Here is an 18,289-nt window from a genome sequence, read left to right on the forward strand (position 1 = left end):
TAACACATAACATAACAGTCTTTATTTACTTTAGTGAAAATCATTTAATAATAAAATCGTTACAGTCTTTACTTAAGACATTGTTCTTTAAGACATTAAATAAACAAGACATGCAAAAATAAATGATTAAATAAAAAAGCTTGTGTAGGATATTTTCACCTGATTTGCATATTCATCTTTACCCAAAACACACACATGTACAAAACATATGCTAATGACACACATGGGATAAAACTGCATCCTTAATAACAATATTCTGTGTTTGTTTGTTTTATTAAATTTTATATCTATAGTTTCCAATTCAACAGATGTAATACATCATTATTGCAAAATCAGACCTTATTATAAACAATTTTTGCTGTTTATTAGGATTTTATATTCACTTATTTACTGGTTAATGTCTTAAAACTGAACTTAAATTACATTGTGACATTAAATTTATCCACAAAGTTTATATTTATAGACATATATTTATATTTATAAACATTCTGTGTAAGTAACATCTAAAAATAACAAGCAAATCATTTTAACTGATATTATTCTAAGAAAATTCAGCTGTAAAAGAAATAATTACATAAACAGCTCATTTACATAAACAGATTTATAAACGTTTAATAATAAAACAGAGAAATAGGTAAATGATGAGCAGAAAATAAATAAAGGTTATATTAGAAAAAAAATCTAATAGTTTATATAATAATTTTATTATAAGATTATAAAAATAAAAAATAAAACAATAAAATACAAATCCTGTACAGTCTTAAGTGTTATGGAATTAAATAAAGTAAAGATGCCTTTAGAAATTATGAATTTAAACATTTCTACGTAAATAAAACTTGATGATGAACAAAAGGGGATTAAACCAAACAAAGTCATTATTTAGTGTGATTATTTCTACAGTATCTTGGAGATTTGGATTTTATGGACACATAATAATAATAATAATAATAATAATAATAATAATAATAATAATAATAATAATAATAATAATTTACTGTGTTGTGATGAACTTATTTCTCTGTATGTTGCTACTTAAATTTCTATCTATTTCTATCTGTCTGTCTGTCTGTCTATCTATCTATCTATCTATCTATCTATCTATCTATCTATCTATCTATCTATCTACCTACCTACCTACCTACCTACCTACCTACCTACCTACCTACCTACCTACCTACCTACCTCTGAGGTAATGAGGATACTCGTCCTTTTTGCTGTCTACCTGAAACCAGGACTTGCTCTGATCATTTTTGGGACTGAACATTTCCCGGCTCTTTGCAGATAAAGGAAAGCCTGAAAAAAATGTCCAAAAGAGCAAATATTTATAATAATAAAGTGTATATAACAGTAATAGATGTTGCCTGAAATTTCTCCCTGAAATGTGGACATCAGGATATACGGCATGTAATTGATCAGCAGCTTTACCTGATTAACGACCACGATAATAAAAGCTCTTTTTTTCTTCTCATTCTCCTGCTGTCTTTTCCCGTCTCCTGGTCCACTGCGCTTCAACACCTTGAGGATGGAGAAGCTGAAAAATGTCTGACTGCAAACGACCAGGACGAGAATCACGAACAGGAGCTGAGAGTTTAAGAAGGTAGAGTTGATCACACTCATCATCAGTGTCACCGTCCATGTCAGAAACAGGCTTGTTAACTTGTACCTCATCGCTTTATACTTCAGGTAAGTGATGGGATGAACCACAGCCATGTAGCGATCAAAACACATCACACACTGGAACAGTGGATAACCGTTAAGGTATAAATTATTTATGTATAAAAATCCTTCAATGAAGGTGGACATGTATGAAGAAACTAACATCATGAGGAACATAACTGGAGATATGAGAGTTCCCATTATGTCCGCACAAAGAATGTTGAATATGAAGACTTCTGTTTCCAAGGCAGAGTTTCTCATTAAGATCCAGAGAGCCCACGGCACTGTGGGGAAAGACAGGATGTAATCCAGGATAATCATGGCCATCATCACCCAGGTCAACAAGGACGGCTGACAGTGAGCCATGCCACCGGTGGTGTTGGAGAATGTGGAGCTTATGACATTAATCATGGCTGGAGGTCAGTTTAGGATGGAGAAGAATGATTAATCATCAGCACACAAACCATTACGACTAGAACGTATGGAAATAAATCAATAATCTGTAATGTTTTTTTTTTACATGCATTATAGAGATCTACTGTATAAACATCTCCTGAAATAACAATCACATCCATCTTTCTTTTTTTTTTTGTTTTGGAGCACGTGATGTTCAGCGGATGATTAACTAAAAGATGTAAATATAAAACATAAAGCAAATAAACATTAAAATTCAACTCCAAATCCTAAGGGAAAAAAATGAACAATTTTATTATTTATATATTATTTAATTATTTATCATATTTATTCACTCATAGAGTCGTAGGCTACGTACAATAGAGACGTAACGTACCTGTGTTATTCAGACTCATTCTGCTCTTGTGTGATTTTGTGGCATTAATTTGATGGGCTCAGGGTCACATCCCTGCTGTGGTCAGTGGAAACATGTGACGTGACACATGAGCAAATTAACCGGTGTGCTGGAGTTTATCTTCCTGTCTGTGTGTCTGTAAACATTCCGCTCCACTGTAGAGCTCCGGTTTATTAAAGTCTGATAAGTTTGGAAATCGGACAGATTGTTTGTCTGATGTTCCGTCATCTTGAGATGTAAAGAGTCCAAAAGAAGGTGAAGTTAAAATATTTAAATGAGGACTTAAGGTTTAAATAAAGAACTAATTTAATTTAGAGACTAATTAAGAAGACAATTAAGTATATTAGTCAAATTTTACTGCATGAGATGAAAGAATCTCTGAGGGACAGAAGATAGCAGGTGATCTGGGAGAAAAATGACACCGTGATTTGCATGGAACAAAAGCTTGTGAAATTAAACAGGTAACAAAAATGTGACAAAAACATCCTCCTTTATTCATCCTCAGTCAGAAGAATGCAGAAGGTTGCAGTCGGATTTAACCTGATGGACACTTGACTGAAAGAGTTTATAGAGTTTGGTGTTTTGCGGTCACTCAGTCGGTGTGATGTGAACAGTCCGTAATGAGCAGCTCAGAGTAAGATCACACGATCATCACACACTCTTTTACCTCAGATTCATTTCTTCCATCTTCAAACTACAGAATCTCCTCAAACAAGCTTGCATCTGGGTTCATCGTTGGATATTTACTAATGGACCACATGAAGAAAGCAGTGATGAGGAAGCTGAATGTTAATCACTCAGTATGTTCTGAAGAAGAAGATGGGGAGAACCACTGGAGTGTAGAGCTCCACACCCATCAGAGAACAGTTACAGAACCTTGTTAATCATCTTATTTTCATCACGATACGGCTGAGTATCAGCTTCATATAAATAAATGGTAAAGATCTCCTGCACCTCCGGGTTCCTCCAGTCCCTCAGGATTTAAAGACAAACCCAATATTTTTCAATCATTTCAGGAGAACAGAGAACATGAGGAGAAGATGAGGAGAAGATGAGGAGAACATGTGGAGAACATGAGGAGAACATGAGGAGAACATGTGGAGAACATGAGGAGAACATGAGGAGAACAGCAGAAGGTCATTATGGGTCATGCAGAAGAATTAAAGACACCAAAAATCCATCATGTGGTTATTAAAGTCAGTTTGTTGATTTGAGAGACAAAACATCACGCACCTTCTCTGTCAGGGTTTGGATATAGACAACAATTTGAATCCTGTGAGAATTATTTGAATTTTCTATTCAAATGAACTATTTAAATAAATAAGCTAGAAGTGAGTGACAAGCAAGCTGGTGTTTTGATAAGATCTGAACGGAAAATAATTGTTTATTTTTCCCCCATGTTTTATTATCATATAGTAGGTTTGTTTATTATTATTATTATTATTATTATTATTATTATTATTATTATTGTTGTTGTTGTTGTTGTTGTTGTTGTTATTTTATAGATTTAAATTTCCTTCAGCAGAAAAGAACTGATGAAAATTAATGTTCAGTTTAATAGATTTTAATATATTTATTAAGTTGCTTGATTTATTTAAACTGCTTTATTTTTACTAATCATTAATTTCTAACATAATTTGTAACATTGAAATAAAAGTAAGCTGGTGAATTTTTATAAAAGATTGAAATTTAATTCTTGGACAAAAACTACAAGCCATGGAAATCAATTCTAATTTCAGCTAAAAATCATCATTTACATATTCAGAGAAAGTGATGAAAACAAATGTATAAAGATTTGTAGTTTTTATGTTGTAGTCTCACGTCAGAATATACATAAAAAATGTTTGCTATATTATGTATTAGCCGAACATCAGAACATCAGCACATCAGCACATCAGCACATCAGCACAGAACATCATTATTTTATCAGAATATAAACATTAATTTAGAAAGCAAAATGTTTAAGAAATATTCTTAGTTGTAGCAAATATGAATTGTGTGTTTAAAGCAAACATCCAGCTGTTGGGATTTTGAGGAGAAACTGGTGTGAGAGGTAGAACGATACATCAACTTCTGTCATCCTGCATCATGTTCATGTCTGAAAACATCCTTCTCCATGTCACTGCATCAGTGTGTCATTGTGTCACTGCGTCATTGTGTCACTGCATCAGTGTGTCATCGTGTCACTGCGTCATTGTGTCACTGTGTCAGTGTGTCACTGTGTCATTGTGTCACTGTGTCATTGTGTCACTGCATCAGTGTGTCATTGTGTCACTGTGTCATTGTGTCACTGTGTCACTGCATCAGTGTGTCATCGTGTCACTGCATCATTCTGTCACTGCGTCATTCTGTCACTGCGTCATTCTGTCACTGTGTCATTGTGTCACTGCATCATTGTGTCACTATAACAGTGTGCCACTGTGTCCTGGTGTAATTGTGACACTGAGTCATTGTGTTAATGTGTCTTTGGGTCACTGCATCATTGTGTCACTCTGTCATTGTGTCACTGCATCAGTGTGTCATTGTGTCACTGTGTCATTGTGTCACTACATCAGTGTGTCATCGTGTGAATGCGTCATTCTGTCACCGCTTCATTCTGTCACTGCATCATTGTGTCACTATAACAGTGTGCCACTGTGTCCTGGTGTAATTGTGACACTGCGTCATTGTGTTAATGTGTCTTGGGTCACTGCGTCATTGTGTCATTGTGTCACTGTGTCATTGTGTCACTATATCAGTGTGCCACTTTGTCCTGGTGTATTTGTGTGCACTGTCTCATTGTGTCACTGGGTCATTGTTTCACTGCATCATTGTGTCATTTCATCATTATGCCACTGCATCATTATGTCACTGCATCATTGTGTCATTGCATCATTGTGTCACTGCATCATTATGTCACTGCATCATTGCGTCATTATGTCACTGCATCATTATGTCACTGCATCATTATGTCACTGCATCATTGTGTCATTGCATCATTGTGTCACTGCATCATTATGTCACTGCATCATTATGTCACTGCATCATTATGTCACTGCATCATTGTGTCATTGCATCATTATGTCACTGCATCATTATGTCACTGCATCATTATGTCACTGCATCATTGTGTCATTGCATCATTGTGTCATTGCATCATTATGTCATTGCATCATTATGTCACTGATTCGCTCTGCATTGTGTCACCACCCTGTTACAACTTCACACTCTTCCTAAGACTTCACCACGTTTTGTTGCAGGATTTTCGATGTGAGTTCAGAAGAGTGACATAAGGAACCCCGATGAAAGCCCAGCTCTCACTGGGCCAGAACTGAAGAACCGGCTCTCGCTCTGGAACCTCGCTTACAGCATCGAAATACGCGAAACACACACAGCACAGGTACGAGGCCACACAGATGAGAACGTGCCTGAAATAAACACTCAGCAGTTAGAATTCAGGATTTTTACTGAAAATAAACTTTTTGTTATTAGTCTCCATCCATCACTCTTATCCAAACCCAGGACTGAAACATATCTATAAACATACACAATATTCTTTATTTCCTTTACTCGTCATTAACTCAGTGTTTGTCCTGTCATAAAGCATCAATCTGTACCAATTATACATCAGTAATCTGGACCGTACCAAACGCAGTGTAAGTAGGGGAGGTTCATTTTGGACCAAATTTCACAAAACATCCTGTCACTGATCCAGCAGAGAAGAGCAAGAAACCACCAGACCGCCGAGATTAAACCTAGTTTAAACACACGCTGGTTCTCACACCTGCAGAAAGAAAACACACACACACACACACGCACGCGCACACGCAAACGCACGCGCACACGCACGTACGCACACACACACGTACGCACGCGCACACGCACGCACACACACGCACACACACACACACACACACGCACGCACGCACGCACGCGCAAACGCACGCACACACAGCACACACGCGCGCACGCACGCACACACACGCACACACACGTACGCACACACACACACACACACACACACACGCATGCACGCGCACACACACACACACACACGCGCGCGCGCAAACACACACACGCAGGCACGCACACACACACACACACACAGACACACACAAACAGAGGCAGAGATATTGGTGCAGTACCCAGTGTGTCCACTGGGGGAAGAAGTCTTTAAAAAATCAACTCGTGACACTTTCTTAAAACAGAATAAACGATCATTAATTTGTACTATTTTAAATGCATTTTATTTAATAAGGAATTTGATACATTTTAATCTAATTTGATTCAAAAAAATTAAAGTGAACTAAATTTAATGTAATTTAATGTAGCATGTTATTATAATCACATTAGTAGGAAAAATACCTAAAAAAACATAAGGGCCCCATTTCTCACATCTATTATTGCCCTGTGTCTAGCATCCCGTCTGTGTGTGTGTGTGTGTGTGTGTGTGTGTGTGTGTGTGTGTGTGTGTGTGTGTGTGTGTGTGTGTGTGTGTGTGTGTGCGTGCGTACGTGTGCGTGCGGGTGTGTGTGTGCGTGTGTGTGTGTGTGTGTGTGTGTGTGTGTGTGTGTGTGTGTGTATGTCACAATAACTGATGAGGAAAATGAAAAACAGTCTCCAGAAGAATGAGAGCAGGAGTCAAAGCGCATGCAAAACACTGTGTGAGGAATGAGAAATTATGACTATTAATAACAGCAACAAGAATCTGATGGAAATGAAAGTCAGTACAAATATGAGGCTTGTTTTAACTCCACAAACAAAACCTCTTCTCTTCATTAGTTAATAAAAATAACATCATAAAATAAAATAACTGATGAATGGCTTTGTCTGTAAAATTGTTGCTGCTTCTTTCTTCTTTGACTTAAATCTGTATTAATTTGTTTAATTTATACTTGAATAAATATATTCTTTTAAATATATAAATATATAAATATATATTTTCTACTTCTTACAGTTCTTATGTGTATTTGATCACTTTTACCTTTCTTTTGTGTGTGTTGTGTGTGTATGTTATGTGTGTGGTGGTGTGTTGTGTGTGTGTGTGGTGTGTGTGGTGTGTGTGTATGTGTGTGTGTGTGTTGTGTGTGTATGTATGTGTGTGTGTGTTGTGTGTGTGTATGTGTGTGTGTGTATGTGTGTGTGTGTGTGTGTGTGTGTGTGTGTGTGTATGTGTGTGTATGTGTGTGTGTGTTGTGTTGCTGTGGGTTATGTGTGGGTGTGGAGGTGTGTAGGTGTGTGTTTTGGGTGTGTTATGTGTGGTGTGTGGGGGTGTGTGTGTGTGTGTGTGTGTGGATTTGTGTGGGGGATTGTATTGTGTAGGCTGTGTGTGGGTGTGGTGATGTGTGTGTGTGTGTATGTGTGTGTTGGTGTTTATGTATGGTGTGATGTGTTGGTGTAGTGTATGTGGGTGTGCTGTGGTGTAGTGGTTGGATGTGTGTGTGTGTGTAGGTGTGTGTGTGGTGTGTGTGATGTGTGTGGGTGTGGTGTAGTGCTGTGTGTGTAGGTGCGTTTGTGTATGTGTGTGTGTGTGTGTGTGTGTGTGATATGCTGTGTGTGGTGGGTGGTGTGTGTATGTGTGTGAAGTGGGTGTGTGTGTGTGACTGGTTGTGGTGTATGTGTGTGTGTGATGTGTGTGTGTGTATGTGTGTGTGTATGATGGGTGTGTTGTGTGTGTGTGTGTGTGTGTGTGTGTGTGTGTGTGTGTGTGTGTGTGTGTGTGTGTGTGTGTGTGTGTGATGCTTCTCTGACCTGAGGAGTTCAGTAGTGAGCAGCACTGCACAGGGGAACCCCAGAGTCATGAGACACACAGAGTTCAGTGTCGGTTTCACGAAGGCCAAACAGGTGAAAATCAGCGACAGTAAAATGACCAGCAGCTTAAAGCGACACCTGCTGAACAAAACGTCCTGACTTACAAAGTGCTGCCACTGGAGACTCCTTACAGGAAACTTCGCTGATGACACACGGTTATTTAATCGGTTTATACAGAACGTCTGCTGTACACGTCCCTGTGGGTGAGCTGTTGCTATGGAAACGATAATGTGTGTGATGTGTGTACCTGTGTGTGATGTGTGTACCTGTGTGTGATGTGTGTACCTGTGTGTGATGTGTGTACCTGTGTCTGATGTGTGTATCTGTGTGTGATGTGTGTACCTGTGTGTGATGTGTGTACCTGTGTGTGATGTGTGTATCTGTGTCTGATGTGTGTACCTGTGTGTGATGTGTGTACCTGTGTGTGATGTGTGTATCTGTGTCTGATGTGTGTACCTGTGTGTGATGTGTGTATCTGTGTCTGATGTGTGTACCTGTGTGTGATGTGTGTACCTGTGTGTGATGTGTGTATCTGTGTCTGATGTGTGTATCTGTGTGTGATGTGTGTATCTGTGTCTGATGTGTGTACCTGTGTGTGATGTGTGTACCTGTGTGTGATGTGTGTACCTGTGTGTGATGTGTGTACCTGTGTCTGATGTGTGTATCTGTGTGTGATGTGTGTACCTGTGTGTGATGTGTGTACCTGTGTCTGATGTGTGTATCTGTGTGTGATGTGTGTACCTGTGTGTGATGTGTGTACCTGTGTGTGATGTGTGTATCTGTGTCTGATGTGTGTACCTGTGTGTGATGTGTGTACCTGTGTGTGATGTGTGTATCTGTGTCTGATGTGTGTACCTGTGTGTGATGTGTGTATCTGTGTCTGATGTGTGTACCTGTGTGTGATGTGTGTACCTGTGTGTGATGTGTGTATCTGTGTCTGATGTGTGTACCTGTGTGTGATGTGTGTATCTGTGTCTGATGTGTGTACCTGTGTGTGATGTGTGTATCTGTGTCTGATGTGTGTACCTGTGTGTGATGTGTGTATCTGTGTCTGATGTGTGTACCTGTGTGTGATGTGTGTGATGTGTGTATCTGTGTGTGATGTGTGTGATGTGTGTACCTGTGTGTGATGTGTGTACCTGTGTGTGATGTGTGTACCTGTGTGTGATGTGTGTACCTGTGTGTGATGTGTGTACCTGTGTGTGATGTGTGTACTTGTGTGTGATGTGTGTATCTGTGTGTGATGTGTCTGATGTGTGTACCTGTGTGTGATGTGTGTACCTGTGTGTGATGTGTGTACCTGTGTGTGATGTGTGTGATGTGTGTACCTGTGTGTGATGTGTGTACCTGTGTGTGATGTGTGTACCTGTGTGTGATGTGTGTATCTGTGTGTGATGTGTCTGATGTGTGTACCTGTGTGTGATGTGTGTACCTGTGTGTGATGTGTGTACCTGTGTGTGATGTGTGTACCTGTGTCTCTGGAACATTGTGGGCAGGAGTCTTTTAGGGAACCACATGGCTAACGCACACATCAGCACCCAGAGGATCGCCAGTTCATCCAACATCTGACCAATAAAACTGAGCGTAGCGTGAAAATACGCCGAGCCCAGACCTGGGACAAGAGAAACCATAATAACTCGTGTTCACATCATTGTAATCCACATCCACCTGTCTGCAACTTTAGTGATAAAAAAACAAAAACAAAGTAAATGTACAAAGAGTGCATAAGTATTCACACCCCACCGCTGCTGTGTTAGAATGAATAAACCTAAACAAACAGCATCATGAAGAAGACGTTCATCGTGCTAAACTCCTACACCTACTTCTCCTCATCACCTGGTTGGAAATCTGATCTGTATTGTGTATAAATTTCACTGGATACGGTGGCAGTTAAAAAGATTTAACCGAAGCCTCTTTAGCTTGTAAGCCGAGAGAAACCAAAGACTCTGATAGTGTTGTTAGAGACACAGGTTATTAAAGCAGAAGTGAACAATGCGTAGGCTGGATGTTGACGAGAGCCACCATGGAGATGGAGATGGAGATGGTCTCCTAGAACCTGTTTAAAGCTCGTTATCTGATACACAGACGCCCCGTACTGACCCTGACTCCATCAGCTCACTGTACTTTCTTCACTTTACTCGAGTCTGCCCTGTGGATGAATATCAGAAACTGCAAATGTCTCGAGAAAAGAGTTTATTATCAGCGGAGGAAGCAGGAGGTCGTATCTCTGAGGAAACGTCTCCAACAGTTACTGTATTATCTACAGACTCCACTGTTCCAAACACACAGAAAAGTTCAGAAAATGCTGAAAGATGTTTTAGAAGAAATTCATACTTGCTGAAATAAACAAGACATCTGTAAAAACACAAGAATGTCAAATTAAAGAGTTAAAATTCTACCATGTTATATATTTGTGATCATCTTCCGCTTCACTTCATACCTTTCAGTCATGTTAAGTGTAAGAAGAAACTTTATCAGTTTTGTTTGTTACATTTTTAAATCATATCTGAATAACGTCTCAAACACAACAGCGACGTTTTTATTTATTTATTTAAGGCTTTGTCACTTACCAACCACCATGAGCAGGAACCATATGACATAAATCCCACGGTTATAACACACCGCATACTGACGGAATAAATGCATCAGGAGAGGAGGAAGCACGAAGAACAGCACATTACTGATCTGTAATCGCAGCAAGGAAATAGAAATTGGGGGGAAAAGCAAAATAAAGAAAGCGAAGAATGGAATTATAAAATAACGAGCATTTGTAGTTTAGTGTGTATAACCTTTAAAACTTAAATCAGAAGAAGAAGAAGAAGAAGAAGAAACAGTAACAAAAGTGTACGGAATAAATAATATTACAGTGATAATAAAGGTCTCTGACCGTGTTGTAGAACTCAGCGATGTTGGGATGGACGAGATAATTTCCTTCACACCAGTCCACTTCTGAGCTACCAGGTTGGAGCTGATCTCTCCAGCTCTCAGAGTTTACCATCATCACCCTCATCATCATCATCATCATCATCATCATTGTCATCATCATCCTCATCCTCACCCTGTTGCTGATTGTCTCTGAGTCTGGATCCTCTCTCCTCGTCCTCGTCCTCGTCGTCCTCCTGCATGCTCTCACACTCAGCTCTAAATAACACACAGTGACTTCAGAATAAAAAACTTTAACCCTCAGTGAGATCACTAACACAACAAAGCCGGTCACGTGACCTCAGCTGTCAATCACACGCTTTATTAAACAGCTTACACTGAAAAAACAACAACAATCAACATCACAACCCTTTTGTTTTATTCAGTGCCAATTGTAAACGTTCAGAAGAGAAAATCTGCTGTTTTCTCTCCAGTCATTTCTAAACACATTACACAAGACTTTCACTTCAACCCTTATATATAAATAGGGTTGTATTATTATGGGATATAAATCAGAGTTGTTACGTTTTAACTACATAATAATGTGTAATAAACACCAGAATGAAGGTGAATCGTTTTAGTCTTTATTTATTAATTACATTACGAAGGTAAATAAATAAATAAATAAATAAATAATATTTAGAACCGTATTTATTTACTTTTATGTTAGTTTTAAACGAAATTATTAAAAATTGTAGTAACATTTAATAAAAGAAATAAAATTTTGTTTATTCAATATATTAGTCAGGAATTCATTTATTTGTATTTTTTGGTGAATTAATTTATTTGTATTTGTGTTGATTTGATTCCGGAAGTTGCAGTACGGTGATGTGAAATCTCGCGATATTTGGAGCCCGTATGTGAGAGTAGGCTGCGGACTTCCGGTCTTTTTCGTGTGGACGCGCACCCAGACGCAGCTGTAAGATGAAGGTGAGTTTAATGTTGTGTGTTTTATCGCTGTGTCTCTTACAGACAGGGCGGAACGTGACCAGGACACTATAACGGCGTGTCACACGTGTACTGGCGTGTGATGGCGGCTGTGTGTCAGGCGGATGGTGATGGATTTAACGGGCTGTAGAGCAGCTAACTGCTAATAGGCTAACTGCTAACTACAACATGGCGGAGGTCTGAAACAGAAATGACAGAATGTTGGGGGATGAAGTGGCTTTGGGGTGTGTGGTGCGGGGGGTTTGGGGAGAAAGTTGTAAAGTTTTTATACAGGAAAAGTAACGAAACACCAGATAATGTGTCCAACTTAGTTAGTTAGCGTACACATGGAGCTCAAACTAACCGGGTTACTCTGGTCCCGGGTTAAAGTAGTACCGGGTTACACTTGTTTAAATAACATGTCTATGCACCGAGTCGGTTCTGAATGAGTACTGAATCAGGTTAGGATACTGAGTCGGTTCTGAATCAGGTTAGGGTACTGAGTCGGTTCTGAATGAGTACTGAATCGGTTTAGGGTACTGAGTCGGTTCTGAATGAGTACTGAATCAGGTTAGAGGGTACTGAGTCGGTTCTGAATGAGTACTGAATCAGGTTAGAGGGTGCTGAGTCGGTTCTGAATGAGTACTGAATCAGGTTAGAGGGTACTGAGTCGGTTCTGAATGAGTACTGAATCGGTTCTGAATGAGTACTGAATCAGGTTAGGGTACTGAATGAGTACTGAATCATCAACCTGTGATGTTCTCCCTGATTCTTCTCCACAGCTCAATATCTCTTTCCCTGCCACTGGCTGTCAGAAGCTCATTGAAGTGGATGATGAGCGCAAGCTGAGGACCTTCTACGAGAAGCGTATGGCCACTGAGGTGTCTGCTGACCCTCTGGGTGATGAGTGGAAGGTGAGTCTGTTATTTTCCCAGCTGGACCTTTCAGATCCATGTTTATACATCGTCTGTCTGCTGAATGTTCTACTAAGTGAGCTTCGTTCCTCTGGAGCTCTGCTTCAAACTCCTGTCTCAGTGTCACAGCTGTACTGATCACAGTGTTGCTTTAAATACCGAGTGTTATAACACTGTACAGTGGATTGTGTCTCTGTGTGTTTGCGCTTCACTAGCTGTAGTGTGTCGTGTTGGTGTGCATTTGTGTTGAAGCTCAGCACACCAGTAGACCCCTTTCTGGCTGATCAGTAGCTCTAAAGGGGGGGCAGCGTGATGCTATAGCAAGTGGAGCCGCAAACCGGATAACGACTCGGTCTGTTCACACCGCAACTGGTCGAACTGCGTCTCTCCGACATTCCTTCCTCTGTTGTCCCGTGAGCTCTGTGTGTGTGTGAGAGATTAACCTGTGTGTTTGTGTTTCTGTCTCAGGGCTATGTGGTGCGCATCAGTGGAGGAAACGATAAGCAGGGTTTCCCCATGAAGCAGGGTGTTCTGACCAACGGCCGCGTGCGTCTGCTCCTCAGTAAGGGTCACTCGTGCTACAGGCCACGACGCACCGGAGAGCGCAAACGCAAATCCGTCCGCGGCTGCATCGTCGACGCCAACCTCAGCGTCCTCAATCTGGTCATCGTCAGGAAGGGTGAGATGTCCGGCTCAGTCGTGTGTAGTGTGAGATGCACTAGTGCCAGTGGTGAAGAGAAAAGTAGCTAAAACTGGACAAAATAAATAATAAGCGATGTCTCGATGGTGTAAGAGGTTAAATGGCTCATTTCTGTCCTCTGGCTTATCAAATAAATTAGTGTGTTTGGAGATTAGAGATTTTTATTTGGAATTTTATACTTTGTTGTTTATAATTAGTAAATAAGAACATTTATTTCTACATTTTCTGGCTGCATACAAAGTCGTGTTCTTACCATAAAGTCAGAAGTGTTTGGGTTTCTGTCCCCAGTGTAACACACACTACACTCTACAGGCTCCTGTGGCTGCTTTAGCTTTGTTTCTCTTGGTTATGTTTGTTACTTTGGGTTTGTGTTTCAGTTCTAATTTATTTTGGGGTTAGAAATTGTTCACAATGATAAAGAACCTGAATTGTGTCGAATGAATGATTTTAAAAGTTGCTGAAACAGCAGTGCTGATGGTCAAAGAAGCGTTTATTAAAATGAACCCTAACAATGTTGAGTTCCATCGAGGAGAAAGTTAATTCTGTTGTTGTTTAGGTTTATTTATTTGGTCTGAAGGAGTTTTTATAATAATGTTTTGTTTATCGCTTGGTGTTTAGTGTGATTTCAGTCTGTAGTGTTTATGGAATGTTTAGTTTTCTGTATGATTTTGCGCCTTAAACTGTAAATCTGTGTGCAGGTGAGAAGGACATCCCCGGACTGACCGACAGCACCGTGCCTCGCCGCCTGGGACCCAAGAGAGCCAGCAAGATCCGCAAGCTCTTCAACCTGTCCAAAGAGGACGATGTCAGGCAGTATGTGGTGCGCAGACCCCTGACTAAGGAAGGTGAGGAATAGCTTTCTCTAATCCTGATGCTTAGGTCTGGTGTCGGATATTTGGGTTGGAGGAACTCATTAGGAGTGTGAGTAGTTTTAAGGTTCAGGAGACGCTCGGCACACCAGTAGACCCTTTTTAGCTGGTCGGTAGCTTTAAAGGGGGGACAGCGTGATGCCACAGTGATAACGGAGCTGCAAACCGGATAACGACCTGATCTGTACACAGCACGGCTGGTCGCACTGTATCGCTCCAACAAACATTCTCACACACACACACACACACACACACATTCAGCTTCTGACTAAACCTTTGCATTGTGCTTCACATTTTCTCGTCAGTCTGAACGTGTGTGAAACTTAATCTGATCCCTCTTTAGGTAAGAAGCCCAGGACTAAGGCCCCTAAGATCCAGCGCTTGGTGACTCCTCGTGTGCTGCAGCACAAGCGCCGTCGCATTGCCCTCAAGAGACAGAGAACGCAGAAGAACAAAGACGAAGCTGCAGAGTACGCCAAGCTCCTGGCAAAGAGAATGAAGGTACGAGATGATCAGAGCTGTCTCTCTCACTGTTCACGGAACGCACCCGTGTTCACTTTTGTGTGATAGACTGAATGTGTGGATTAGGTTTTTCTTCTTCAGTAAGGACTCACTTGTGTTATCTGCTCTGTTGTACAGGAGGCCAAAGAGAAACGTCAGGAGAAGATCGCCAAGAGACGTCGCCTCTCCTCCCTGAGAGCCTCTCAGTCCAAATCTGAGTCCAGCCAGAAATAAAGTGGTGCTTGTAGATGATAAATAAAATATCTCAAACGTTTTTCTCACTTCTGGTGTGTGTGTGTGTGTGTGTCTCAGCACAGAGACTTCACCATCTATCAGAAACGTGGATCATTTTAAGCTAAAGAGGTGAAATGATGTAAATGATCTGAGGTTTGAAACCGATATAAAAATATAATTGTGCTCAATAATTCTCATAAGTACAAATTACACTGATCACTGAGGTGATTATAAAGCCACACCGTTTCAGATGGAGTAAAAGTTTTATTTTTTTCATGACTGAGATATAAACGGAGTTATATATAAAAATAACCAACCTTCACTCCTCGACCCGGTTTAGTTCCGTATGTGTGTCCTGGAGCTCGTACACGTGGTGCTGTACGGTTTGTGGCCAGCAGGTGGCAGCAGTACCGAATACATCTACATTCACTTCTTATTCCAGTGCAGTGACTTATGTGCGCCACAAGAGGGCAGTCTCGCGTTTCACCGATCCAGCACATTAATCAGGATAAATAACTGCCCTTCTGCTTAGTGCTGTGAATAAAAGTCCACGTGATGTCACGTCAGTGTCCTGGTGACGTCACTTATACACGTTTAGAACTGGATCATGTTCTTTGTCCCTCACTGTATTATTATTGTTTATTATATATAGTGACCTGTGTATTCTGTCACGTGCATGACTTTAATGTTAGTGTTCTGTTAGTGTTTATCTCACACGAGCATGTTTATTATGGGATGTTAGTAAGGTTAAATAATAACACTCGTGTGATTGTGACGCGTGGGTGTGTTTATATGTGTGTTTTCTTCTCTTGCGACACACACACTACACACATCTCTCTCTCTCTCACACACACACACACACACACTCCTGTACAGACACACCACACATCTCACACACACACACACACTCCTGTACAGACACTCATACACCACACATCTCTCTCACATACACACACGCCCCCTTCGTTAAAACACAGCACAGAGTGACGTGATTTTACGTAGCACGTGTACAGGGGCTCGTTCACGTGGCGGGGACGCGCGGACACGAGAGCGAGCGCTTGTAAAGAATGTGAGCGGTTTTTCTGCGGCTTTAAACAGTGATGGAGATGGAGGTGGAATCAGCCGAGTGAGTATCATGTACGGGGGGAAGGGGGGGGGATATGTGTGTGTACAAGAGTGTGTTTGTGTCTGTGTTTGTCTCTGTGTGTGTCTGTACAGGAGTGTGTGTGTGTGTGTGTGTGTGTGTGTCTGTACAGGAGTGTGTGTGTGTCTGTGTAGGAGTGTGTGTGTCTGTGCAGGAGTGGTGTGTGATGTTTGTGTATGTGTGTGTATATATATGTGTGTCAGTGAGTGTGTGTATGTGAGTGAGTGTGTGTCTGTGCAGGAGTTGTGTGTGTATATGTATATGTGTGTGGGTGTGTATGTGTGTATATGTATGTGTGTGTGTGTGAGGGTGTGTGTGTGTGTGAGAGAGAGAGAGATGCAACTTAGCATTAAATAATGAATGCAACAGTCATATTTCTTGACTCTTGTTCTTGCTGCTGCTCTGAAGCGTCTCGTCTGCTGTAAAACATCAGCAGCTCAGTGAATTTCAGCTCTGTGCAGTTTGTATAATCATAAAATGACCTGTTATTAAATGTCACGTTCGTGCCGCAGTCTCATTCAGTCAGATTTAATGATTCACACCTTAAACTCTGCTCTTATTGGGAGATTTACAGCTTGTTTTGTTCTAAAGCTTTAAACAACAAAGCGTCTGTAGATCTGTAGATGGAGGAAAGAAGGGATGGAGGGATGGAGTGTAAATGTTGACCACAGGAGACGGTTGTGTTTATTGAGTTCTGCAGGATCTTCACTGGCTTTTCTGACTGTTCATTAAGCTCTTGTGCTTAACAAAGGACTAAAGTCTGAAGGAGAATCTGTTGTTTTCTGGTTTAAATAATTACAGCAGGGGTTTGAGAGAGACGAGAAAATCAACCAACAAACACTTCTGTTATTTAGGATCTATAGATTTTTATAGAAGTTTTTCAGTCGATTTAAAAATGTAAATATAATTAGTGAAATAGTTTGATGATATCGAATGTTTTTAATCTCTTGTGGTTTTGATTCGTTCCTTTTCTTACCAACAGCCGAAGGAAATTTGTTGTTTATTTTTGTTTAATATTTTATGAAAGGGTTTATTTTTTATCTTTATCTTTCTGAAGGGAAAAAAAAACATTGTGGAGTCTTTAATGGTGTCTATGTGATGGTCAGAAACTCGTCTGATGTCCAGTATGATGTAGAAGGTTAGATTAGAACTGTGTGTGTGTGTGTGTGTGTGTGTGTGTGTGTGTGTGTGTGTGTGTGTGTGTGATCTGGAGCAGTGTGATCCGGCTGATCATGCAGTACCTGAAGGAGAACAATCTGCCGCGCACACTGGCCACGCTGCAGGAGGAGAGCACGGTGGTGTTGAACACAATCGACAGCATCGAGAGCTTCATGGAGGACGTGAACAGCGGCCGGTGGGACGCAGTGCTGCGAGCCATCCAACACCTCAAACTACCTGACAAGCTGCTCATCGACCTGTACGAACAGGTGAGACACTTGGACACGCGTTAAGGACAGTTTGTAACACAAATATGAGACGTGTTGTAAACGTGGTGTAAATGCATAATGTCTGCAAATTACATGCAAATTCTGACAAGTCGTCGGAAAGGTATGTTAATAAACGGGTTCCAAATGCAAACGAAACACGTGTCACATGTCACCGAGTCCCAGGTGACGATTTGTTTTTTGTTTTATCTTCAGATGAACATTTGATTGAAGCCGATTGCTTTTTAAACATTTTAAACCTCTTTCTATTCTCAGGTCGACGTTCTGACGTCGGAGCTCTTATATCATTTATCTTCTTTATTACGTCCTGTTTTCTTTCCGTCGCTGTTGTTTATGGTCACAACATGGTCTTGTCACACAAACCCACTTATTGCTCCAG

The 18,289-nt window shown here is 40.6% G+C and overlaps 3 protein-coding genes across 7 annotated transcripts in view; 2 read left to right on the plus strand and 1 right to left on the minus strand.

The window, feature by feature from the left end:
* Positions 1 to 4,129: 4,129 nt before the first annotated feature.
* On the minus strand, positions 4,130 to 11,605 carry LOC113641415 (alkaline ceramidase 2-like). Of its 3 annotated transcripts, none has more exons than XM_027144083.2 (6): positions 11,142 to 11,605; positions 10,825 to 10,939; positions 9,725 to 9,866; positions 8,195 to 8,335; positions 6,090 to 6,227; positions 4,130 to 5,871 (listed from the first exon to the last, which is right to left on the minus strand). In XM_027144083.2, exons 1-6 carry the CDS (start codon positions 11,304 to 11,306, stop codon positions 5,685 to 5,687), a joined length of 888 nt encoding a protein of 295 aa, XP_026999884.2. In that variant the 5' UTR covers positions 11,307 to 11,605; the 3' UTR covers positions 4,130 to 5,684. The 3 variants fall into 3 exon arrangements, with proteins under 3 accessions (XP_026999884.2, XP_026999885.2, XP_026999886.2); XM_027144084.2 differs by having other exon boundaries at positions 8,195 to 8,332; positions 11,142 to 11,602; XM_027144085.2 differs by lacking the exon at positions 8,195 to 8,335 and having other exon boundaries at positions 11,142 to 11,604.
* Positions 11,606 to 11,958: 353 nt separating this feature from the next.
* rps6 (ribosomal protein S6) lies at positions 11,959 to 15,368 on the plus strand. The gene is made up of 6 exons (XM_027144106.2): positions 11,959 to 12,106; positions 12,886 to 13,017; positions 13,486 to 13,696; positions 14,416 to 14,562; positions 14,930 to 15,087; positions 15,226 to 15,368. Exons 1-6 carry the CDS (start codon positions 12,101 to 12,103, stop codon positions 15,319 to 15,321), a joined length of 750 nt encoding a protein of 249 aa, XP_026999907.1. The 5' UTR covers positions 11,959 to 12,100; the 3' UTR covers positions 15,322 to 15,368.
* A 799-nt stretch (positions 15,369 to 16,167) lies between these two features.
* The window catches only part of smu1b (SMU1 DNA replication regulator and spliceosomal factor b), a 15,211-nt gene continuing 13,089 nt past the window's right edge, over positions 16,168 to 18,289 (plus strand). Inside the window, exons 1-2 of one of the 3 annotated variants that reach the window (XM_027144102.2) lie at positions 16,168 to 16,447; positions 17,679 to 17,892. In XM_027144102.2, coding sequence (XP_026999903.1) covers positions 16,422 to 16,447; positions 17,679 to 17,892 — 240 coding nt within the window. In that variant the 5' untranslated portion in view covers positions 16,168 to 16,421. The remainder of the gene's footprint in view (positions 16,448 to 17,678; positions 17,893 to 18,289) is intronic. The other 2 variants (XM_027144100.2, XM_027144101.2) reach the window with 2 other exon arrangements.

The sequence above is a fragment of the Tachysurus fulvidraco genome, chromosome 7, assembly GCF_022655615.1.
Source record: "Tachysurus fulvidraco isolate hzauxx_2018 chromosome 7, HZAU_PFXX_2.0, whole genome shotgun sequence".
Classification (NCBI taxonomy): Eukaryota; Metazoa; Chordata; class Actinopteri; order Siluriformes; family Bagridae; genus Tachysurus; species Tachysurus fulvidraco.

Bases quoted from the DNA above. Each gene is read 5' to 3' on its own strand.
- rps6 (XM_027144106.2), top strand. The intron at 14,563-14,929 runs GTGAGGAATAGC...ATCCCTCTTTAG, and splicing joins CAGACCCCTGACTAAGGAAG to GTAAGAAGCCCAGGACTAAG. The intron at 15,088-15,225 runs GTACGAGATGAT...TCTGTTGTACAG, and splicing joins TCCTGGCAAAGAGAATGAAG to GAGGCCAAAGAGAAACGTCA.
- LOC113641415 (XM_027144083.2), bottom strand. From the start codon at position 11,306: ATGAGGATGATGATGACAATGATGATGATGATGATGATGATGATGAGG. The intron at 8,336-9,724 runs GTACACACATCA...CGTTTTGTTCAG, and splicing joins ACAATGTTCCAGAGACACAG to CAGGTGTCGCTTTAAGCTGC. The intron at 5,872-6,089 runs GTACGGTCCAGA...TGTTTATTTCAG, and splicing joins CCCTACTTACACTGCGTTTG to GCACGTTCTCATCTGTGTGG.